This window comes from Pyrus communis, chromosome 17 (genome assembly GCF_041283825.1).
Source record: "Pyrus communis isolate YQ-2024b chromosome 17, ASM4128382v1, whole genome shotgun sequence".
Classification (NCBI taxonomy): Eukaryota; Viridiplantae; Streptophyta; class Magnoliopsida; order Rosales; family Rosaceae; genus Pyrus; species Pyrus communis.
In genome coordinates, this window is record NC_142581.1 from 9499315 (window position 1) to 9525384 (window position 26070).

Consider the following 26070-nt stretch of genomic DNA (forward strand, 5'->3'; position numbering starts at 1 on the left):
AATCAAGTGTTCAGCTCTCATTAGAACTTACATTCTCCCACTAGAGCTGACACTTGATTCAACGGTAGCTGGCCTTATGTGAAGTTATTCTTAAATGGCCACGAGATCAGTACCAACTTGAATCACGAATACAAGTTCAGGTCATTAATCAGTATTCATGAAGAACTAAAGGGTAACATGTTCAATTTGTCGAACAATATCCCCATAATTACATTCACAAAACTAACTAACACATTGAACTCCCACAAGATGCAAAAAATTTGTGTAAAATGTGTCTGTAGATGTATAGTTTGTCACATTCTGCACTTGGTCCCCTTAAGAATCGATAGATCAATTCATCTTAATGTTTCATATTGAAACCCTTTGGTTGTTTGTCCTACTGACAATCATCATATTGTCAAAACCATTATGCATAATAAAATATACACATATTGTCATAACTAAAGTTGTGCATCTAGAGGGAAAACTTTGAAACAACCTCACAGCTTTAAGACTTCAGTAGTGGGGAAACCTTAACAATGAAGAAAACTTTATTAATACTTACTCATAAATACCAGTCAAGTGAACTAGTGACTGATAACGAAGCACGTTCAAAAATTTACTTGCTCCCACTAATTAACATCATCAAAACTAGCTAACAGACCCATCTTTGCAACATGCTTCTTGAAAACCACAACTGGAACTGCTTTGTTTAAAGGATCTGCAATCATAGAACCGGTCTCTAAGTAATCAATCTTCACCAATCCTGCCATTACTTTCTCTCGAGCAATCAAATATTTGATATCTAAATTCCTTGTTGCAGACGATCTTTTATTGTTCTTGCTGAAGAAAATAGCTGCATTATTATCACAATAAATTTGAATTGGTCTCGAAATAGAATCCACTACACTAAGTCCTGCAATGAAATTTTTCAACCATATAGCTTGATTAACAGTTTCACAACATGAGAGATATTCAGCCACCATGGTAGAGGCTGCCACTGTTGCCTGCTTCACACTTCTCCACGAAACTGCACCACATGCCATAGTGAAAACATAACCCGAAGTAGATTTAAGGTCATCTGGACATCCGGCAAAATCTGAATCACTATACCCTTCTAACACAAGCTCATCAGTTTTCCTATAAATAAGCATATGTTCCTTGGTTCTTTGAAGGTACCTTAATACCCTCTTGGCTGCATTCCAGTGAGCCTCCCCTGCGTCTGATTGAAACCTCCCAAGAACACTGATAGTGAAAGCAAGATCAGGTCTTGTGCACACTTGTGCATACATCAAGCTTCCAACAAGAGAGGCATATGGTTTGCCTTCCATGTTTCTTCTTTCCAACTCACTATTGGGACACTGCCCTTTGCTTAATTTGTCACCCTTTGAAATTGGCATTTCAGTAGTGCCACAAGAAGCCATGTTGAACCTTTTTAAAACCTTGTCGATGTAGCCCTTTTGCGATAACCCCAGTAATCCATTCTTCCTATCTCTTTTAATTTCAATACCAAGAACATACGAAGCTTCTCCAAGATCTTTCATTTCAAAGCTTTGTTGCAGCAATTTCTTGGTTTCATCCAATAAGCTAGCTGTGTTTGTTGCAAGTAGTATGTCATCCACATAAAGGACCAATATTATGAAGCTACTCCCACTGATCCTCAAGTATATGCAGTTATCCGAAGGATTCTCAACAAAGCCATTCTCTTTAACAATTCTATGAAATTTGAGATACCATTGTCTCGATGCTTGTTTTAACCCATATATTGACTTCTTCAATCTACAAACTGAATTTTCATTCCCTTCTTCTATAAATCCCTCTGGTTGCTTCATGTATATGCATTCTTCCAAGTCACCATTTAAGAATGCCGTCTTGACGTCCATTTGGTGCAAGATTAGATCAAAATGTGCAACGATAGCCATAATAACTCTAAATGCATCTTTTGTTGAAACAGGACTGAAGGTCTCCTTATAATCCATTCCCTCTCTCTGAGTAAACCCTTTTGCCACAAGTCTCGCTTTGTGCCTCTCTACGTTTCCCTTCGAATCTCTTTTGGTCTTGAATACCCATTTGCAACCTATTGGTTTCATATCTTCTGTTTTCTCTACAAGCTCCCAGACTTCGTTATTTTTCATCGATCCCAGTTCACTTTCCATTGCTTCTATCCATTTGGTAGCATTTATACTTGAGACTACTTCTTTAAAACTTTTGGGATCATCAAATTCTGACAAATCAATGTCGTTGGCTGCTGCTTCAGTCATATACACAAAATCTTCTAAGGCGGTTGATTTCCTTACCCTAGTTGATTTCCTCAGGACCACCGGTTGATTTTCAACTATGCCACCGTCTTGTCCTTGCTGTCTTTGCATGTTTAGTGCTTCGGTGTCCATCGGCTCGATATTAACATCATTATCAATCGGTGGTGTGGCTCCCACATTATTTCCTTGCTCAGAATTCATGTTCCCTTCAACTTCATTTGTGTCATCATGCATGTGCATTGGAATTTCAATTGCTTCCGTGTCATTATGCATGTGCATTGGATTTTCAATTGCTTCCGTGTCATTATGCATGTGCATTGGATTTTCACTTGCCATTGTTGGTGTCTCGAGATAAGAAGCCTTTGCATGTTCTATAGTAGTGTCATTGTCTCTTTCCTCTTCAAACACAAAATCATTATCATTTGTCCCAGAATCAACATCCAGATTATGCTCCATAAATACTGCTTTCTGTGTCTCGACAATTTTAGGACCTTGATTGCTAGAACAGTAGAATCTAAACCCTTTTGATCTCTCGGCATAACCAATAAAGTAACAACTAGTTGTCTTGGGATCAAGTTTAACACTACTAGGATTGTAAATTTTGGCTTCTGCTTTACATCCCCAGACGTGTAAATGATTCAAGCTCGGTCTCCTGCCAGTCCATAATTCAAATGGAGTGTTTTCAACTGCTTTTGAAGGCACTCTATTCAACAAATAATTTGCAGTTTTTACTGCATCTCCCCATAAATATTTAGGCAAGTGAACCCTACAAATCATGCTTCTTACCATATCCATTAGGGTTCTATTCCTTCTCTCTGCAACCCCATTTTGCTCGGGTGTACCTGGGGTGGTGTATTGAGCCACTATTCCATTGTCTTGTAAATACAAGGCAAATGGCCCTGGATGCCTGCCATTTTGTGTATATCTGCCATAGTATTCTCCACCTCTATCAGACCTTACTATTTTAATTTTCTTTTCCAATTGATTTTCAACTTCAGTTTTATAAATTTTAAACACTTCCAAGGCTTTTGATTTTTCTGGGATCAAATATATGTAGCAGTATCTAGAATAATCATCAATGAAAGTAATAAAATATTTATTTCCTTCGATTGTTTGTGTAGGGAATGGACCACATATGTCTGTATGGATTATTTCTAGGAGCTGCTTACTCCTAGTTGAACCCTCTTTACGTTTATTAACCATTTTCCCCTTAACACATTCAATGCAAAAAATCAAAATCATTGAAATTCAATGGAGGCAAGATGTTATTTTTAACCAAAAGTTCCATTCTTTGTTTTGATATGTGGCCAAGCCTCCTATGCCAAAGATTTGAAGAATTTTTCGAGTTTTTGACTTCTTTTTCAACATTAAAGACACTTTCAATCAAATTGGTTTTGAATTTAAACATACCATCACATAGAAATCCAGTGCCAATATGAGAAGATTTATAAAAAACATTGAAGCCAATATTATTTAAAGTAAAATAAAATCCCAATAATACTAACTTAGAAACGGAAACTAATTTCCTTCTCATGGAAGGTACATAGACTACATTTTCTAGCTCCAAGCAAAAACCAAAATCTAATTTTAATCTAACAGTCCCTAGTGCCTTGACTTCAACTCTTCTTCCATTGCCAACTGAAACCTTGACTTCATCCTTATTTGGTGTTCTCTTTGTTATGAAGTCCTGCAATGAATTTGTAACGTGAATGGAAGAGCCGGAATCAAGCCACCAAGCACTGCTAGGTGTATCAATCAAATTCGATTCAAAACAAGCAAAAACATTTGAAAAATTATTTTTACCTTTCTTTGCCTCTTGTTTGGCAAGCCATGACTTGTACTTAAGACAATTTCTCTTCATATGGCCTGTCTTTTTGCAAAAATAACACTTAAAAATTGATGAGTTATTAACTTTGAAGGTCTTTTTAGAGGGAGGAATGTTTCTGGCAGAATTCCTTTTGACAGTATCCGAGTTGCTGTTATTGGTATTCTTTGCATAACCTTGAACAAAATACACCGACTCACCCTTTTCCTTTTCAGCCCTTTCCTTCTTAATCCTCACTTCCTCACCCACACATATAGATATTAATTCATTGACATCCCACTTTGCTTGCAGTGCATTATAGGATACTTTCAACTGAGTATAAGAACTAGGCAAGGAATTCATGATGACATGGACCAAAAATGTTTCAGAAATAGGTACCTCGAGGATTCTAAGCTTCCCAGCAATGTCCATAACCTTGAGAATGTATTCACGGACACTCCCTTCACCATCGTATCTGATAGTTGTTAGCAAGTTCATCAAGTTCCCAGTTTCTGTTTTTTCAGATTCTTTGTACTTCTCTTCGATCGATTTCATGAACTCCTTTGCATTAGTTGCCTCTGGGAAGCCTCCACGAACTACATCAGTCATGGACCTTTTGATTATCATGAGGCATATTCTGTTTGACTTCTCCCATTTTTCATGCTTGGATCTTTGGCTCGAAGTGCATCCTTCATTTGGCGTTGGTGGTTCTTCAGTTCTTAGCGCCAAATCCATATCCATGACACCCAAAAGTATCTCCAAATCCTGTTTCCACTTTTTATAGTTGACACCCGTGAGAGGTTCAACCGTGTTGAGATTCATGGAACTTGGGTTCATGGCTGTATTCATATAGAATGAAAGTATTAATCTTTAATCCCCATCTTTATTTCACAGACTTAACAATTTTGTATTGAGAAGCATGCAAGTAATTCTCTTAATCATACCACCTTCATATCCAACGTATGAGTTTTCTGTAGTCATGAATAAAAACCTTTATGATTTGTAAACTGACTGGATTCACACGTTGATATATGAAGTGTTATGCCACTTCGAATCCAAGACATAAACAACTGAACTTCTTTAGATGATCAGTGTCAATGTTTCGAATCCTAGTGCCATTACTGATGTATATATATATTGGTATTGATAACACCTTCATCAACACAGACAGCTTTAGCTGTCATGTGTTCACAGACAGCTTTAGCTGTCATGTGTTCACAGACAACCTTCTCTGTACAATATATATATATATATATATATATATATCAGTTCTTTAATCTGCAACACAAAACAATTCTTGATGCTTTTTTCTTAGGGTTAATTGGTATGTGAAAGCTCTGATACCAAATGTTAGATTAATCTGAATATAGTCAGCGGAATAGGATAATCACAGTACCAAAGTAACCACTAACCTGAAGAAGACATCTCTTGGAAACTAGGGATCTTCTGCAGCTCTCCTCAACTGGATGCAATTGCTCAATCAATGGGATCTGAGTATTCTTTTGTTTTGCTTGTTTGAGTGAGCGCAGGGACCCTTGTTTTTATACCGTATACGATGATGATTGATCAGGACTCTTCCCATTATGCCATCCTAATTAATCTAACCTTATCACCGACAAAACCTCACATTCACATCCATTACAAGTGTTTCAACACTATCGTGACTGTTATTGCTGAGACTCCTATTATACAAAATCCTTATCAGCTTACAACCTTAGTTAATTCTAATCTCTTATATCCTCACGTTTCCAAACTAAAGATAATCAAGTGTTCAGCTCTCATTAGAACTTACAAAGGTAACATATGATATAACTGTCTTGCTTCACAGCTTCCATATCGAATCCAGATGGCATTTTCCATATTTGGGTGGTTGTGAGAAATGACAGATATGAGATCAATACATAAGCAAGGCAAAGTATGATAAATACTGAAATCCAAATAACACAACGATTTATACTCGTTGAGAATAAACCTCCGTTTAGTTTGGAGACGGCAACGAAATTCCAGTATTAACAAAGGAGATTACAAAAGTGATTTAACTCTCACAAACCGAATCCCGCATACACCCAAGCTTACACAATCAAGAAGATAAGAGAAATCAGATGGGAGACAGGCCAATACAAAGCTTCAATACACATAGAACAAGACAAGGAACTTTGGGTGTGGTACCAATACAGAGACTCTTACTCAACTACTTAATTGCTCTCAGCGCAAAACTAAATGCATACAAACAAGTGTGCTAGAGAGCACAAAACATAAACATTTTCAAGAGTTCTAAGTAGAGCGACCAATATAATACGAGGCACCCAAGATTAAGGCAAATGGAAGAAAAGAAATAACCCAAGACTAAGTCATGGCCATGTGCAAAACGAGAATAGGCAGAAATCGTGCTTTATATCCAACCTGAATAATATGTAAAAGGCTTTTTTGAGATGGAATCTTATTAACTTGATCTGGCTTAACCACCACTGTCCTGAGTTCACTACCAAAGACCATGTGGAAAGACTTGAGCAGCATTGGAGAAGAATCTACGATAAACAACTGCTGACCTGCGCCAAGTTCCAAATTAGCAAGAAAGTATATTGTAGCTGCAGATACAAACATCATGATACACGACATAAATGTAAGATGAAGATAAACTCAATAAGAAGACGTGCCCACTGACTTGCTTGCAAGAAACCAGGCAATCTAGTTGTAGGAAAATTCACGCTTTTAATCCTGTCATTAAGCATGTAATTTTAAGAAGCTAGAGAAAATGCACGCCATAGAGGATTAATGTCGGATCCGCAATGACAAAGGATTGAAACTAAGAAACTTACATGAAGGACAGTCTTCCACGGATATATACTTCTTGTTATGATCCTGCAAAGGAGTTGTGCTACAATACAAGCATCGAATGGTGGATATTTGCATGCAGACTTGTCGAAGTTAACCACATTGAATGCTGCAATACGAGCATCGAATGGTGGATATTTTGCATGCAGACTTGTCGAAGTTTACCACATTGAATGACAGCATAAGCTGGAAAAGATTCATCTTTTTCAAGTATTCTTCATCACTCATTAGGTTCCAAGATTGCATCTAAGGAAGAATTGATAGAAGGCCTATAAACAGTATATTTGATCTTCACAGTCAATTCCTCCAACACATCATATATCTCATCACCCTGAGGATGGTTTTCATCCCTAGACGCAAAACAGTTCAAAAAACCGTTAATATCAATCCAACTACATCCAGTCTCCTTCCTCAAACCTTTTTGCCTCATTTGGTTCCTCACGTTATCAACATTTTCCCACTTGCTTTCCTCGGCATAAATATTTGAGAGCAAAACATGGTAGCCCGTTTTGCTATTTGCTGCCTCTAGTTCAAGCAATATCCCAGCAACAATCTTTTCCCAATTCAAAATGTTTATGAATTCTGCACGCCCCAAGAAGTGAACCCCAAATTTCCATGACATCACCCTCTTCGCCCAACCCTTTGACAAACTCGGAAGCTTCAACCAGCCTTCCAACCCTCCCTAACATGTCTGCTATACAGCAATAGTGTGCCGTTAGTGGTTTAATACTGCATTCCCTTTTCATTGAATCATGTATCGAAAGACCTTCATCAACCAAACCAACATAACTGCATGCAGACAAGACTGCAACAAAGGTTATGGCATCAGGTGCAATGCCAATTTCTTCATTGAGTGAAACAAAGAGAGAGCTCTCTCACCCATTCCATGTTGACCATAGCCCAGTATCATTGTGGTGTAAGTGACAGAGTTCTTCTCGTGGGATCCGGAGAATACATTTTCAGCATAAGTAACTGCACCACATTTGGAATACATGTCAATTTGAGCATATCCCACAGACGTTTTGGTCAAGGTAACGGCGGATAGAGAACCCATGGAGTTGTTTACCCATATCTATGTTTCCCACTGGATTACAAACTGGGAGAATTGATGCTAAGGTCACGGCATTTGGTATGAGGGTTTGCTCAAGCATATGCCTAAAGACAATGAAAGCTTTTTCAGTTGGGCAATTCTGTGTGTACCCAGCAATCATAGAATTCCAAGTAGCCAGATCTCTATCACAGCTTTAGTCTTTTTTTAAAACCCGTTTTGTGATCCTTACGGAACCAGATTTAGTATACATGTCAATGAGATAACTGTTCATCCCCTCAAATTATATGTCATGCCTAATAAGATGAGCATGGATCTGCTTTCCAATATCCGGATTCCGAAGATTTGATGAAGCTGAAAACATTGACAAAACTGATAGCACTCGACGTTATTCTCATTCCAATCATCATCCTAAATTGCTTTACAGCTTCTGCATATCTCTCCGTCTTAACATACCACGAAACCAGCGTATTCCACGCAATCACATTCCTCTTACGCATTGCATCAAACACCCTACGCACTAAATCATACTCGCAATAATCAAAGTCATTATAACAAGCAGAGTACATATTCAAAGCGAATTGCACAGTCCTACTGGGGTTGGGAAGGCACCGAAGAACATGGCAATGCATGGCTTTACCCATCTTAAAATTGCGGGTGTCGGCGCAAGCTATGAGGGTGGAAGAGTAAGTGTAAGGGTCGGCCTTGGTGCCGGGAAAGGAGGATTTCATCTGGGAGTAGAACAAGAGGGATTCATTGGGCATGTTGTTGCAGATGAATCCAATGATGATGGTGTTCCAAAGCATAGTGGAGGGGCGAGGCAAAGTGTCGAACAGTTGGCGGGCAAGGTGGAGTTGGCCTTCCTGGCAGAGTTTGCTGATACGGGAGCGGACGGTGGGGGTTTTGAACTTTGGGAGGTAGATGATTGGGGAGGAGAGGTGGTCTGGGGTGGTGGGTGTGGTGGTTTGAGAGGTGGGGGTGGGGGTGGGGGTGGGTGTGGAGAGAGGTAGAGGAAGAGCAGAGAAGGCTGTTTGTGCGCTTTAACTGAACGTTTAACTTTCATTTTCTAACCTTTTTCCCCTCTTAACCAAGAAAAAAAGTGTCTGACATGCACTATGATGTATCTAGTCATTGATATGAGACTAAAACCACTTAATAAATAAACACTAGCTTACTATGGTTATCCCTATGAGTGTATCATTTTTAGTCTGAAGAACTTGTTCGGTGTTTATGATTGGATTGGATAATTAGTTTTGGTGAATGTTGATTGAAAAAATGGATATCAACGTCTCCCTTGTCCAAGTTAGGTTTGGCTTCTCTTCTGCACTTGTTCACCTTAAAGACATAAGATGAATTAGTCGTGAAAGAGCTTGTCCTCGCCAATCCCATAAAATGGTACAAATGGGATTGATAATCTAGCAATACAAAACATGACAAACCAAGAAATTGAAATATAACATAATGATTTTTATTGGTTTGTCTTAAGCCTATCCATTTCGGAGACGACAATGAAATTTCATTAATAAATAATAGGAAATCGCACGAATGTGTTTAAGGCTTTTGAGCTAAAATGGTCTTTGAGATTGGTATAACTCTTCATTTTGGTTCCTAAGATTTGAAATCGAAAGAAGTGGTCCTTGAGTTTGTTCACCATCAATCATTTTGTTCATTCCGTGAAAAATCTTTGTTAAATAAGGACCAAAATAACAAAAATACTCTCAATTTTTGTCAAATCATTTCGGCCTATTGTTTATTAAATTGAGGGTATTTTTGTCATTTTGGTTCTTATTAAAAAAGATTTTTCACAGAATGATTAAAATGATTGATTGTGGACAACCTCATGAACCGCTTTTATCGATTTCAAATCTCAAGGACCCAAGTGAGGAGTTATGCCAATCTTAAGAACAATTTTGGCTAAAATGCCTTTTTGTATTCATACAACTTTCATTAAGGATAACTGTGAAATTTTTTTTTTTTTTCTTAAGGGGCTTTTAGATCCAGGTCCAAAAACATAGATAGATTTTAGAAGTGAGTCCAGCTTTTAATTACATGTTTTTATTTCTTTTACTCATTTTATATTCTAAAAAATATTAAAAATCAATTAAAATCTTCTAATATCATGCATTTTCCAACTCCAAAGAATCTAATTAATATCCTATAACAAAAAAAACTAATATACTAACATAAATCTATATTGAAAACATTCTATCCTAACTCAAGTAACAAATATATGAATGTATATTATACCTATATAAGCGTGATATGAAACCTAACTGAAAGGTAGAAAAAACATAATATACCTATAAGTAAGACACATTAATCTATGATGGGTTGATTATGAAAAAGAATATGTTATATAGGTATGTAAATATAATTAATTTGTGATATACGTTGATTATAAAAATTAAAAATAAAATCAATAAATGGGGTTTAAAGCAGGAGGAAGAACAAGACATTAAAAAAAACATAAATAATCAAAGAGATAATTAGGAAGAAATTTAATTTTTATAATAAATACAATCATTAAAGAGATAATTATTAATAATAAAATAATTATATTTAAAGAATTAGACTTATTTTAATAAACTGAACTATTTCTACTATTGGTTAAAAAAAAAAAGAACTTATATCAGGTTTTCCTTTTCTTTTCTTTTTTATATTTTTTTAACCATACATGTATTTAGTTATAACCTCTAGCTCCCATAGTTATACAATTATTTTACTCCAACATGATTATATAAAGGTTGTACCATATCACATTTACTGATCAAGTTTTGATAAGAGAGAAATGATTAATCACTTGCCTTGTCTCCATCACTATGTCCTGTAGTGCCTTCACAACCTTTTCTCTTACCATAGAACTCAATGCTAGAATCCATTGCCAAGCTCAAGGCATTAATTTATGTACACTGATTGGACTGAGGTACCGTTTAGTACGCAGACGGGACGAGACGGGACAAAACGGAACGGAACGGGACAGGACGAAACAAAGATTTCGTGTCATATTTGGTATGCTCAAGATGGAACGGGACTAAATGACTGACTTACCCTTTTTATTTGATTCTGTCTCTCCCGTCTCTCTACTTTCTCTTCTTCCATATGTTCCTTGTTCTTTGCATGCCCAGATTGCTTCTAGTAAACAAAAGGATTGATGTCAACAACATTGCAATAACAAATGCTTAACCCAAAATTTGATCAACCACTCTATTAACATAATCCATAAATTATTCAATTTGATCATAACTAATTGGCATCCTAGAAAACACACAAATCCAGCCTCCTTTCACAGAGAGGAAGAACGCAAAACACCCAACCCAGAACCCAATCAACTTCTGCAAACCTTCCAAAGTTATAAACCTTTGTAAGGAAAATCAAATCCAAAAAAAATCAAAAGGGTCCATGAATCCACCAAAATCAAAAGGGTTCAAACAAAATTGATAAGGAGTTTCAATTCACACACAAAGTTCCATACTTTCAGTAGTAGAATAAAAATGCAACATATTCCAATCACAAATTCAAGTGTTTTTGCATCATGGGTACCAATCGAAATCAAGATGAATGTCTCAAACCGATCGAAACCAAATTTTACAGTCGAAACCAGAAGCCGAAGTTGTGCGTTAATGGACTCCAACTTCCCCAGATTCCTGTTAGCCATTGCTCCCCACTGAGCCTCATTCTGCGGACAACTAACTCACCACAAAACAAAACACAAAAATTCAGAACTTGACAAAATACAAAATAAAAACCCAAAAAAAAAAAAGAATTTGAACAAATGAGACTGAAATCTCGGATTGGATCAAAACACAATGGCACAAAATTCTGATCAGAACCCAGAAAAATAGAGCTTGTAAAATGGAGTAATCAACAGGCAAAAGCCACGATGCGGAGAAGAAAGCAGAGAAGGACGCACGACGCAACGAGAGGTTTGAGGGTTTTCAGGAGAGCGCTGCCGTGAGAGCATCTCATCAAGCAACCTTCCATGGCAGTTTTCGAGACCGTGGCATTAACCAGGGAGGAAGGAGGCGGCGGAAGGAAACTAAGATTGGGTTTGGATGGATTTGTTGGGATTGGGTTCGAAGAGAGGGAGGCTACGGGAGAGAGAAAGAGGGTAGAGAATGGAATTAATAAAAAAGAGGAGGGGTATTGTTGTCCAAAAAAATTATAATTTTGTTTTCCATGGGCTGGAACAAGCCGTTCCAGGGGGAAGGTGGAACAAAGAAATGGCCAAAACCCGTTCCACGGGATAGCGCGTCCCAATCATTTTGGTGTACCAAACGCGGGACGGAATGCCTCGTTCCACTGCGTTCTGTCCTGTTCCATGTATCAAACGGTACCTAAGTGATCAATGTCGACAAGGTGAAATGGAGCACATATATTTAGGGATGGTATTGGTACGATCACCGTACCAAAACCCATGTACCAATTACCATACAAAACTTTTGGTATGATAAAATCTATTATTATTACCGTGTCAAACTTTCGGTATACCGAATTTCGGTATGCTAAATAGTTCGGTTGACATGATATGGTAATGGTAATTACCATTTTGTTTTGGGTCATTCTTTTGGGCCAAATTTTGATTTACTTTGCAACCAATTCAAGGCCCAAATGTGTTTTGGCCACTCCATTTGGGTTTCTAAAACTCTTTTATTTAATTATGAGAATTTTATAGAGATTCATTTAACAAGAAGTAAATAGATGGAAGAATTGTTGAAGAAGCCAATATCCCTAAAAAAAATAGTACAAAGATTCCTAAATTCCATCTCTACATTCTTTAAAATTATACAAAAATGAACTTGATAGACGAAGACAAGGAGAAAGACATCCCAATTTGATGAAGGAGAAGATGAGATGGACTCCGGAGAGAGAGAGAGAGAGAGAGAGAGAGAGAGAGAGAGAGAGAGAGAGTCACCAGAACTGGAGCAATAGAGATGAAGTCGGAGGCTAGATGAGTGAAACGATGAAGAGTCGCAGCGTAAGAAGGCTTAGGTTTTTATATTGAGAAAGTAGAGGTTAGAGGGTGAGATGATTGGATAAATGACTAAGAAAAATAATATAAAGTGTGTGTATAATGATAATAATACATAATTATATATAAATGATATAATATTAATAGTAGTCGTACGGTACGGTGTACCACTAGTAATAGTTTTGAATACCCTTACCGTACAAAAAATGTATGGTACGGTACACATGCCGTACCATTACCAATGGTACAAAATTTTTGGCATAACTTTAGTATGATACAGTTGGTAATTACCCAATACACATTGGCGGCAATAATTCGACTGTGAATAGCATATAACCCAATACACATTGGGCGGCAGTAATAAGTGTGAAGGTCAAGGACCTTTGAAATTGAAAGTACTAATTATGCAACACCTATATTTTTTAGGTGAAACTAGAGCGGTTAAATACCTTATATTATGTGTTCAATTCTACAATCCAATTGCCAATGGGACATTTTTATTTTTAATGTACCATACATAACATTGTCGACATTTTGATAAGTATTCAAAGACAAGTGTTGCAGCGTAGATGAAATTCCTCTATACATATTAAACCAAACTTGAAAACTTTATTCATCTTTCCCCGTTGTACTACACCATACTAACAATGCCAAACTTGCTACAACGAAAGAAAAATATGAAAAATAGTTACTGCAATCAGTCATAAAATGATCTTGAACTTTGTTGAATAAAAAGTTAAATTTGATCAACAAAACGACCCAACGAAGTGTAAGAGGAACCACCAAACTCCAAGGCTTTTTTACCTTTTTCACTCGTCTCCTTCACTCTCTTCCTTGTATCACTATCAAGTTCCATCACTTCCTTAATCCCTCTCTCTATTTCTTCTGCACTCACCACTACTTCACTCTCCGTCTTATAATCCATCTTAATCTCCACTGCCAATCCCAACTCCAACAGCTCAAATGCATTCAATTGTTGCTCTGCGTACATTGGCCACGTCGCAATCGGCACGCCGTGCCATATACTCTCCAGAGCTGAATTCCACCCGCAATGCGACACGAAACCTCCGACCGCCGGGTGAGATAATATCGCCACTTGCGGAGCCCATCCTAGGACCTTCCCGGTCGTGGCTGTCCGATCAAGGAACCCTTCGGGCAAGACTGCCTTGGGATCCGCATAGTCGCTTGGCAAGGTCAAGGTCCCCTTGGGCGGGGGCTGGCGTAGGGACCACAAGAACCGAAGGCCGCTGTGCTCCAGCGCGCGGGCTATCTCTTTCACTTGGGCCTCACAGAAGCTACCCATGCTCCCGAAGCACAGGAACAACACCGACAACGGGGGCTGATCGTCAAGCCAATCCAGGATATCAGACTTTTCTCTGGCCTTATCCGGAGCCACACGAGTATCATCACTCTTCAGATTCAACAGGGGCCCCACAGGGTACACCGGAGGGGTCTTACCGTCCGACAGGGAATGAATCGCATGGGCTTCCAGCTCCGAGAACGTGTTCACCAAAATACCCTTGGTTTCCCTAAACCTAGTTCCAAGGTCGAGGAAGATGGCGACTACTTCCTTGTCCGAAAGCTCACTAGGGAACAGTTTAGTGGGCACAGGGTTGACAAAACTCGGGATGACCAACTCAGTACTCGGGTTAATCAATTCATAGATATCCTTGTCGTGTTCGTTGCGAAGCGACGCGAGATGCAACCAGAGCCCTATCATGGCCGCGCTGGATGTGAAGAAGAGGAAAGAAGGAACTCCAAACTCGTTTGCCACGTCAATCATAGAGGTGCAGAACGTGTCAATGACGAACCCGGCAAGAACCCTAGGGTTTTTGAACTCGGACTGAGCTGCCTGATCAGTGAGTAGTTTCGTGACAGCTTCTTTGACGTGGATTTTGTGACTCTCAACGAATGAGTTGACGAAAGAGAGGAAGACGAGTGGTATGTCTACTAGGGTTTCGGGGAGGTTGATGAAGTTGATGCGGTGTGAGATTGAAGAGTCTGTGTTGGTGAAGAGTTTGTCGAAGGGGAGCTTCATGATGAGGATTGTGATGAAGAGTTGATCATCTCGAGCGACGAGTTGCTTTGCGATCTCAACCGTTGATATGATGTGGCCAATGCCTGGGGCTGGGACGAACACTAACTCTGCTGGCTTCTTCATTTCGATTTAGAGTGGAAGAAGTATTTTATTGAAATGCAAAGTTGAGCCGAAAATCATCCATATTTATTTACACCTACTAAAGTTCATCAGACGTTACTGTTCATTCAAAGTTCATTACTGTTTGCATTGCTACAGTAAAATGTCCGTTTTGTCCTTCGTGGCCTCGCGTCTATCCACCCGTTCTTCATTTGTCTGTTGTTGTTTTTTTCAACCCGCGTCCATCATTTGGGAGACAGAAAATATAAAATAATAATTAAAAAACTGGCGGTAGGACAATTTTTTTTTTTTTAAATGGGAGTTAAACGAGGCCATGGCACACTAAACAATAAACAATTATAAAAAAAAATTGGATAAAGAAATTGGATGCATGGGTGCCAGCTTGCTGGTTGCTTTTCTTCTTTTGCACAGCCTTCCCACGCGTTTTCCACTGTTTTCCTGCGCGTCGATCATCGTAGATAGGTTTTCTTCAATTGCATCTCTCCAAATCTCTTTTCAGTTTCCAAAATCTCCTCAGTTTCCATTTGCATTCCTTTCTTCAACCTTTGGTTTCCCATCTTCTCACTTGGCCAAAAATGATAGATTATCTCCCATGGTCTACTTACCATGTTTGAATTATTTTGTTCATTCAATTTCAAGTGTGTTTCTTTTTTGTATGAGAATATCTCAGTAACTAATCGTTTTTTCTCTCCTCTAAATGGTACAATATTTCCATCCGATGATGGTTGCTATTTTTCAAAGAATGCTGTGGAATTTCAAGATTGAAAACCGCTTGCTTTCAACTTTTTGAACAAATATTTGTAAGGTATCAAAACAATAATTTTTCTACAGCAAATAAAATTCTTTTCTTTGTTATGATGATTTTGTTAGATCAGTCAATGTTACACTGATACTAACTCAAGTTTATACATTGCTAGAAAGTCAATTTGTAATCCTACAACAACGCGCGGGCATTACTATCTAGTTTCTTCTACAAAGCAATGCTTGCTCTTATTGACAGAGACAATTAAATGAAATTAACAAATTGAATGAAACAATAAAGAATTGCAAGTGAGGAACAAATTAAGCCTTCAAATACTTCCATCTGATCTCAAATAATTGGAGAGCCTCACATGATCCATGGGATCTCTCTTCTTTTTCTTGAAATGCTTTGAGGCAGCTTTAAGCACCTTATTCCACACCTGACCAACAACACAAACTTCATATGTTACAATTTACAACTACAATAACTAAGTTGCATTCGATTAAGTGGAATCGGTTGTATGAATCTTAGAACGTCAGTGTGCTTGGCTTAAGAATTTAGAAATAAAAAAAACAGAGAAACCAAAATTACAGAAGAAATTACAAAATCAACTGATTAAATTCTCAGTCTTTCCCCAAAATTTAACAGAAAGAGCTTGTAAAATGTGACCCATCTTTTAAAATTTCCCAGAATATTACTCCCTCTCCCCCCCCCCCCCCCAAAAACCCAACAAAAAACAGAAAATCTCAGATTCTCAATAAAATATGAAAAACGAAAATCTAAGAACACAGATAAAAAAAGGCAGTACCTTTGATGCAATGGGGTTACAGTTAATCTTCACAGGAGTTGGAGAGAAATCAGAGGCCAAAACCATCTTGCTTTTCTTCCTCTTCATCACCTTGTTCTTCAGAGCACTCCGATTCAGATTGAAACAAGTTGCGGCTGTGGAGGTCTTCTTCTTCTTAATGCCCGAACCGGCTCCGGTGTCAACGAGGCTGCTGTTCTGATTCTTCACCTCCAACCCCATCTCCAAATTGAGCTTTCTCGGTCTCCAGAAATCCAAATCCAAGTCCATATCCAAATCCATGGGAGCGTAAGCCCGGGGGACCAACGGGGACCATATGGAGCTCTGCGTGTAGTCGAAATCAAATGCCGAATTGTCCGGGAACTTGCAGAGGAGCTCTTTGGACATCACTGGCTGCAGATACTCCACCACTTTGCAAGTGCTGCTCAAAGCTAAAAAACTCTCTCTCTCTTCTTCTTCTTCTTGTTTGAGTGAAGTGAGAGAAAATGCTTCATCTTCTACTGCCATTGTTGTGGGGTAAAGCTAAGTTGGTGCTTTTTGGTCGCAAAAGATGAGAACTTTTGTGTTGGTGAAGTTTGGTTTTGGTGCTTGATCTGAGCAGATAGAAGGGGAAGAAGGAGACGACAAGACAGGAAAGTTACCGTTACATTGACTATATTAAAAATGTCGAACGGCCAAAATACAATGTCGTGTCTGACCAAAAAATATCATTCTGGAATGTCGAATCTAGGCCCCAACATCTGATATTGTATATTTAAGCCCAGTTTTTATTGGGTTTTCTTATATGAAAAACCCAAAACAATTTTTTTTTTTGGGATGTGCTATCTACACATGTCTTTTTACTTCTCACACACCTTTATTAATTTTTGTCCGTTGATCTTCTTCAATTCATTGAATCTAACGGCCGGAAACTTAAAAGGTGTGGGAGAAGTAAAAAAAGGTGTGGCACACCTTTTTTTTTTTCTCTCATTTGAGATTTTACATTTCTAGTTGCTCTTAAAGAAATTAAGATTGCGAGTAATTTGTAGCGTGACTTTTCCACTCAAATTATAACTCTTATTATAACACGTTAAATAGTACATTACGTGATTTGTGTTCCTAATTATAAATTTTTTTCCAAGATTACAAGTATGAACCTTCAAAATAAGGGATGTGATTTCTAAACTCACTTTTTTTTCCCTGACCCTTGAATTGAATAAATCAAAGGAAGATGTGTAGAAGGAGAAAATGAGGGTCAAAATTACTATTCCAAAATAAATTTATATAAAAAAGAGTGGTGTCTAGTCACTTGTGTAAACATGTCAAATGTCAAATATCAAAAAATGAATAGGCGAATGATTTTAACACTCCTCTTTTAACCTCTGCACTTCACATTAATTAAAAATAACTGTCATAATCACTACCGAAACATATATAAATAAAAACCCAACACTTGAAAGGGGGATAATAAATTTTTTTTGACTATTGTAAACAATTCGAACTGTAAAAAGCTAAGAAAAGTTTAACTTGGTTATTACATGATGAGTAGTACAACCACAAGAGTTAAACCTCAATGTGTTTTACCTTAATCTTTCTCCCTAAACATGTTCACACAAATGATATGTAGTAGTTTCTCCTCTGTTTTTTCCTAGGAAGCCTGCTTTGGGGACGTTTGGGTGCAAAAGATGATGCCTCCCTCAGAAGATAAGGAGGCATCCAACGGCCGATGACATTCACTACTAGGCTTTCAGCTACTTCCTTTGGAGGGATGTCAGGCCAAAACTCAACTCGCTGACGCTCCGTAGCAATCCTGGGTAGCAAGTTAGCAGCAAAATTGTCACCCATGGTGACCGAGCGGAATGTCACACTCCTCAACTTTTGCAAGTCATGAATGCAACGAAAAACAAGCCCCCTGGTCAAGGAGTCGGGTATGTTGGTCTCGCCTGTGATCATCTCAAACACAAATGGATGATTACCTTCTATCTGTAGGTAATCAATTCCTTCAGTTATCGCAAAGTCAACTGCCCGGGAGAAAGCAGTTAAATGCGCCACTACACCGTCGCTGACCTTGCCAGAAAGTCCAGCAATGGCAGCTTTGAACACAGCATTGTGATCTCTCACAAATTCACAATGCAACCAAAAGAACCGGTCCCTGATTCTGGCTCATGGTGACCAGCGAAGCTGATCTTCCATGCATTATTGGGGGGTGGAGTCCATGAAATGTGCTGGGCAAACACTATCTGATTAGCAAATAGCATATCTAGGAGAGGGCTTGCAGCCATATTTGTTTTTTTATCGAATGAGGCTACAGCTTAGCAACTAACACACAATGGTTCCTAACTTGAACACAGAGACCCGAATTTATACCATGATTTTACCTAATCTCCTCATCCAAAACAGGTTACATGCCATTTCAGGTTATATGTTATAAGAAAGGTAAAAATCATACTATGGAAAGGGGCCGTTGAGTACAGTCAATTGCTTTCCAAATGCGAGAAATCTACCAAGTCTAGATATGCTAGAGATGGCAAGAGTCCGTTGCCAACGGTGTCATAATTTTATAACATTTAGAGCGAAAAAATAATTGACATTCTGAATAATGAACATGACTAGATTTTCTTTTAAAACTTGAGAACAATTCAAAACTCACTTGTCGTAGATGGCAAGGGGATGTTGGCAACGCTCATATAACTTATTGTCCAAGTTTAGTGGCTGTGTTTAAATTTGAACTCTAAAACATAATTGAACAAACCAAGTAGGTAACTTCTTCCCAAATTGCCGTAAGGAGGAAGGGTTAGGTTACAAATAGCAAAATATTGTTGCCAAATGGTAACAGGACTGCCAAATTATAACAGGTTGACATCGAATGCTTAATTCAAAAGCTATCAACAAGAATAATTTCAAGAGCTACGGACTCACAGCCAACTAAGTGTGATTAGTAAAGGAAATAACTTCTTCTTTAGCAAATCAAGTTATGGGGGTTTATGTGGAACTTAATTTTATGTGTTCTTGATATTCATATGGCCTTCTAGTGTTCTTAGCTAGAACCGAAAGTCAGTACCTACTATGTGTCTGCAATGAAATATACAAGAGTAAGACATGCCAGAAAATAAGATGGGCATCTTGTCCTTGACGACAAGTGAAAATTGTATGCAGTTCTTTTGTTCCCAACTTCAGTATGGTGTGTGTTTGTGGCCTTTCAGCCTCCGTGCCTTCGTGGTTACATTGGCAAACAAAAACTCCCAGGTATCAGGTTCAGTGATGAGCACGAACCAAGAGTTCGGCAGTTATGAAGTTTAACTAATATCTCTTCTAGCTGAGAATGCTTAGAGCAAGATTCATGTTTTTCAAGTTAAGGGTTCTTAAGGCGTTCCATGACGATGCAAAAGAAAAAAATGCTAAACATCTTGGGATAGTAAGAGATGAGCTAACCGAAACAAGATTAAAAGTTCGAAAACTACATATCGAAGGACCCATAACTTGCGGAGAAATGCAGGACCCAATACAGAGAGTGAGAGGGAATGAAGTGTGCGGCTCTTTTGAGTGAGAAACAAGCAAAATAAAGTTCAGAAAAATCTCCAATGTTCATATTTCTCCAATGCCAAGCAAGCATATATTCAAAGGAAGCTACAAAAAGTGAGAAAATTTACTTGTACACCTCTCCAAAAACTGACACACTCTTTAGTAATACAAACTAGTGAAGAGGAATCTCCTTTAATTAGTTTCACTTTATGTCCTGCCTATATGTATATATTCCAAGTGTGTTCTTGGGAGATGATTAAATTCAGCAGAAATTTCAGTTCGGTTTTTTTGAGTGTTTTGGATTTCAAGATGTATCGCTTGAGATTGAGCATCATACCAATTTTCTACATCTCCATTACAATCACTACTTTCTCCATTCTATGTGGTAAGCAAGCCATTTTCTTTGTGTCCAGAATCATTAATGTCGCCCTACTTGTGAGCGAGAGAAACTTATATGCATCTGGAGTGTTACTATAGTAGTATTTCAAGATTATCACGCAAGCAATGTGTTTTAACTTCTCAAGTTGTACTGCGTGATTGACTTGGGATATTGCCATTGTGGCAATATGTCAATGTGATAGTATCCTAAGTCTATCATGCAAGCAATGTGTTTTAATTTCCAAGTTGCAGCATGTAATTGACTTGAAATACTGTTAATGTGACGTGTTAATTGCATGCGTACTTTCCTTCCTACAAGTTAAGTAACTTGAACAACTTTTACAACTAATTCTGTGGTTTGTTTTAGTGCAGATGCAAGAAGTTTTGCGCAATTCTTTAAACCCCAAGACACAAAACTACACAAAAGCAAATCAATCCATGAATTAGAGAAGAACAAGCTGAAAGCAATAAATCACTTGGACTTACATTTTGCGTTGGCTTCCCCAAATATTGAATTCCAACCGTTCGATGCCAGCTCTCCCTTCTCATCGCCACCGTTGGATTCACCAGCACCGGGACATCTCCCTCTTCCGGCTCCAAACTCCGTATCCCCACCAATTCCTCCAAACCCATCTCTTGCAAATCCTCCTCCATCTGGGCCCACTTCCTCACCCATCCCAAACCCACCACAAAATGGGCCTAGCCCACACCCACCAACCACAATCCCAACCCCACCCAAATCAGTCCTGAGCCCACCAGTCCTTCCGCCGCCAATAGCTTTCCCTCCACCGTCCGGACCGCCATCCCCTCCGCAGAAAAAGCCACCGCAGTTTGCCGTGTGGTGCGTGGTGAAGCCGACAGTGCCGGACCCGATAATCCAAGAAGCCCTGGACTATGCGTGTGGGTCCGGGGCAGACTGCAAGTCAATCCGTCCCAATGGGTCCTGCTACCAACCCAACACATTGTTGTCGCATGCTTCGTATGCCTTCAATAGTTACTGGCAGAACACGAAGATCGCTGGAGGCACTTGTGACTTTGGAGGGACTGCCATGCTTGTCACAGTTGATCCAAGTAAGTCCAAATTTTCCCCATATCAAGATATTATTTTGGCATATTGCATTTGATATTTTCGCAGAACTTCCGTTCAAGGACACGTTGTTTCATTCAAGGACAAGTAGTTAGTTCCTTAAAATTTCGCTATTTTATTTTAAACTAAGCTAAATGCGACGGAAAAATTAAATAAGTGTGCCTACTTAGTCCAAATTCTTTACTAAATCCAGTTTTCTTTGTTTTCAAAAAGTTAATACAAATCCGAATCCTTTTTGTTTTTTTGGGTTAAGAACCCTAATCGTTGTTAATGGCGGGTGACAGCATGAGAGTATCACTTGACAAAACGACAACTTTCGTTTACTTGATTATATTGTCCTTAACTGTAATGGTAATCAAATTATAGAACTTTGATGAAGATAATTAGAAGTACACGTCCTTGAGTGCAAAGTTAGTTTGTAAACCTACAAGCAGATCTACATATTTTAGATTCCCAAGAAACATATAATAATTCAGGATGAGGAACCATGACAAAAACTACGTGTTTTTTTCCCTCTCTTTTTCCACAAACGATAAACTAAATGTTTGGTAGAACATTATCCTGTCTTGGTTAATATATTAGGATTTAAATAGTAACATCAAGAAACAAAGAGATAATATTGGATGAAAATCAACGTCTCTCTCTTCTGTAAGGGAGCAGGGTTGTTGGAAAAGGTAATCAAGGAAAAGCCATGCAGAACTTTGCATTTTGACTTGGACCCACAATCGATTTCAATTTGATTGAGTGTACCCCTAATGGGGAATGATTAATTTTTCAAAGTTTCGCTAGCTAGCTAGCATCACCTGCACGTATATGGGTGACTGTGATGAATCGCCGTTTATTCTCATTAATAGTTAGGCAGTTGTGAAATTATTGATGAATTGAGATTTATGCTCTCAATGGTTGAGTGATTGTTAAATTATTGATGGGTTGAGATTTACATTCATCAACACTTGACAGTCACACAACAAATGTTACTAGGAATTCTCCAAAAAATATCTTACATTGTATTCATTGGTGGCATTGCTCATCATGTGCATCTTTTGACCTTTACAAAAGATCCTGTCTACATCTATGAAATATATGGTTCTAAAGTTTAACAAGTAGTTGCAAGTGGCATTCTACCATAGTGGAAGAAATGAGTGATGTCCTTGTATGACAGAGTGGGTTTAAACTCTGTCAGTGGTAAATTTAATTTCTAACTTAACGACAATATCGCTTAAGTCCAAAAAAAAAAAAAAAAAAGTTTAACAAGTAGTTAATTAATAATATTTATCTTTCTTACTTTAATTGTGGTGAGCAATATCTTTAGTATTACTTTATACGATCTTATAGGGTGACCCAGCACTAAATTTGCTTAATTTTATCTCTTTTGCTTCAAATTGGTGTTGCTTTGGATGAATGACACAAGATGCTAACACATCCTTTGCATGATTGTCACATGGCAGGTTATGATGAATGCAATTTCTTCTTCAACGGATGATCTTCAAACATATAATAATTTAAATAAAGAGTCTAACCATCAATCACCACATCATGTAAGTTACAAAATGATAGTTTAAAATTTTGGTCTCTCTATCACCAAATTTTGTTAACTTAAAATTTTATTTATTTTTCAGAAGAGATATACACACTATGTGTACATCACATTTCATTTAGGAGGAGATCCATATTTGTGAGTGCAAATGGAACTTTGGCTGTAGAAGTAGTGTCACTTGAAAGTGAAGTTGTATTGATCTTCTTGTCTTCCAGTGTCCATTTTATGTACATGGAATATACCTGTCGGCTAGCTGTTGCATATTCCCTTTGAGATTTCAGATTGTCCAAAAACTGCATACACACATATTTCTTTGATTTAGCAGGATTAAAAAGAAGGGTGCTTTTATTTCACCAATAAGAAATAACTCATAATGAGGATGATCTCATATAACATTGTAGAGTATGTTTGATAATCATTTCTTTTTTAGTTTTTATTCTATATGTTAAAGATAGAACATGAGAAAATGCGGGCATAGAAGAGTGGAGAAGTGATGTTGGGAGAGATGTAGAGAAGATGTGTAAAGAAAGGTGTACGAAACGAAATCTAAAATCTAAAATTTAAAATTATTTACTTTGAATTGTTTTCAGAATTGTTTTCACTTTCGAGATTTTGTTTTCATTCCTTCTTTGTTATGTGCCGTCACTCCCTTGACCTTTCTTCATCCCCAATCTCCTCAATATATTTTGCCCATATCTCAAACAAAATATGAAAACTAATAGTACATACCCCATGAAACTTGTTTCGTAACCAGCTAGCATTACTACTTTTTTTTCCTTTCAAGAGTCGAGAGAGAATATCTAGCTAGATCAATGTTTTTGTCGACAAAGATACCTTGCACCAAAAGTAGGCCAGCTGCTCTACCATTTTTAGACATCAAATGGCGTCTAGTGACCGAGAGGTTGGACTTTCACCATTAAACGCCAATACACAGACCTGTTTGCAACAGGAAGACGATGACAATATATGCAAGTGCTCATTATTTCCTCCGTATTTATATAAAGGTAATGCTATCCAGACATCTATTTTTACTTATCACACACTATCTTAATTTTCGATTGTCGGAACAAATGAATTGATAAAGATCAAACGTCAAAATTGATAAGGGTGTGTGGAAAGCAAAGCTAAATGCTAATAATAATATCCTTAATGTAAGTAATATTGTTGGTTAAAAAAAAAAAACACTATCCTTAGTCAATTCTTTGGCGAACATGACTTTTCACATTACAAAATAATACAAACCCTAATGACTTTTCAGAGGTTGTTCGATGATCCTTTTGTGGCGGCAAGTGAAGCATTACTCTTGTCCTTAACTCGAAAAAATAAATTCAACCTATTATATATGTACATGATGGTTATATATATATATACGCGCCATGCATGGACCAACGTCGCCTTACCCGAGCTTACACCACATGCAGCTAGGGTTAGCACCCATGTAAATTAAAAGAAAGAATAAATTACATTTTACTACTTCAATTTTATGTCGCATAACAAACTCATACATCATATTTTAAACATTGCAATGTCATACATTAAATTATGAATTCGTTGTCATATCAAACTTCCATTAAAAAATCTGTTAAGTTAGCCGTTTATCCACACAACCACTCAACGGTTAACTTAACAGATTTTTTTAGCAATGGTCCAACATTTAACGAATTCGTAAATTAATTGATGTAAACATTGGAATGATCAGAAGATGAAATATAAGTTTGTTATGTGACCCAAAGTGAGATGGTAAAATATAATTTACCCTAAAAAAAATTTCCTACATCCAAATTTCAAAAAACAGAATTTAATTTCAAAAATATATAGTAAGGTGTATGGCCGACACCCAAAATGCGAATGCGATTGCTTAGGATAGGAATGGCTAAACTTAAACTAAGAAAGAGGTAACACTAGTTGACTAGTCCTATCCAAAGAAGGAAATGAAAGCATCGCATTTGAAAGAGGTAACACTAGTTGACTTTTTAAGTTGAAAAAGTCTAGGGCCTATTTTTGTCCCCATGGTTTTTTTTATACAAGAAAATTTTGTTTGTGAAAGCATCGCATGTGGTGGTTTTGGCATCATGAACCCAAATCACGGGTCGACTAGCAAACTTCATGTTCAAACTTTGCCTATATCAAAATCCTTCCGAGTTTTCTTGATTTCTTACCTTTATCCTTAACCACATATATGAATAGAAATTTGCAAGTTTACAAAAATATTAGATTGAAAATTTTTAAATGAATTTAAGCACACAAACACGAACAAATGGATTTAGTATTGATTCATTCAACTTCAAGTAATCATTTTGCAAATCCCTCTCAATTCACTGTATCTATCATTTCAAATCCATTCATCTAATCTTTTACAATGCATTTCTAACTAATTTAAATTTAATGGTACATACAAATCTGTCTTCCAAAAGCATCCAATGCTCTTGTGCCAGATTACTTGTATATCTACTAAGCCTACTTATTGCATAAGCTAAGTCAGGCCTAGTCGAATTCATCAAGTACATTAGACTTCCAAGTACTTGAGAATATTCAAGTTGAGATATGACATTGCCTTTATTTTTCTCCAATTTGCATCCATCATCAAAAGGAGTTGTAGCAGGTTTGCAGTCAAATTGACCAAACCTTCGTAATATTTTTTTCCGCATAATGAGACTGTGTAAGGACATACCCTTCACTATTTCTCTTAATATGAAGTTGTATTTATCTTATTGTCTTCCAGTGTCCATTTTATGTACATGGAATATACCTGTTGGCTAACTGTTGTATATTCCCTTTGAGATTTCCAGATTGTCCAAAAACTGCATACACACATATTTCTTTGATTTAGGAGGATTAAAAAGAAGGGTGCTTTTATTTCACCAATAAGTAATAACTCATGATGAGGATGGTCTCGTATAACATTCTAGAGTTTATTTGATAATCATTATTTTTTTAGTTTTTATTCTATATGTTAAAGATAGAACATG

At 37.5% G+C, this 26070-nt stretch overlaps 2 protein-coding genes and 2 pseudogenes across 4 annotated transcripts; 1 reads left to right on the top strand and 3 right to left on the bottom strand.

Annotated features, from left to right (window-relative positions):
- Positions 1-5930: 5930 nt before the first annotated feature.
- Positions 5931-12091, bottom strand: LOC148689415 (pentatricopeptide repeat-containing protein At3g22150, chloroplastic-like; annotated as a pseudogene). Its single transcript, XR_015958761.1, has 5 exons — positions 11755-12091; positions 11465-11610; positions 10973-11056; positions 6861-8444; positions 5931-6590 (listed from the first exon to the last, which is right to left on the bottom strand). The product of XR_015958761.1 is annotated as a pentatricopeptide repeat-containing protein At3g22150, chloroplastic-like (transcript).
- A 1391-nt stretch (positions 12092-13482) lies between these two features.
- LOC137708684 (UDP-glycosyltransferase 71A16 pseudogene) lies at positions 13483-15102 on the bottom strand (annotated as a pseudogene). Its single transcript, XR_015958212.1, has one exon. The product of XR_015958212.1 is annotated as a UDP-glycosyltransferase 71A16 pseudogene (transcript).
- Positions 15103-15944: 842 nt separating this feature from the next.
- Positions 15945-17231, bottom strand: LOC137749305 (uncharacterized). Its single transcript, XM_068489400.2, has 2 exons — positions 16602-17231; positions 15945-16232 (listed from the first exon to the last, which is right to left on the bottom strand). The coding sequence occupies exons 1-2, from the start codon at positions 17103-17105 to the stop codon at positions 16122-16124; spliced, it is 615 nt and encodes a 204-aa protein (XP_068345501.2). The 5' UTR covers positions 17106-17231; the 3' UTR covers positions 15945-16121.
- Positions 17232-20335: 3104 nt separating this feature from the next.
- Positions 20336-23674, top strand: LOC137707543 (uncharacterized). Its single transcript, XM_088688752.1, has 4 exons — positions 20336-20484; positions 20850-21548; positions 23013-23102; positions 23184-23674. The coding sequence occupies exons 1-3, from the start codon at positions 20352-20354 to the stop codon at positions 23045-23047; spliced, it is 867 nt and encodes a 288-aa protein (XP_088544878.1). The 5' UTR covers positions 20336-20351; the 3' UTR covers positions 23048-23102; positions 23184-23674.
- Positions 23675-26070: the final 2396 nt, after the last annotated feature.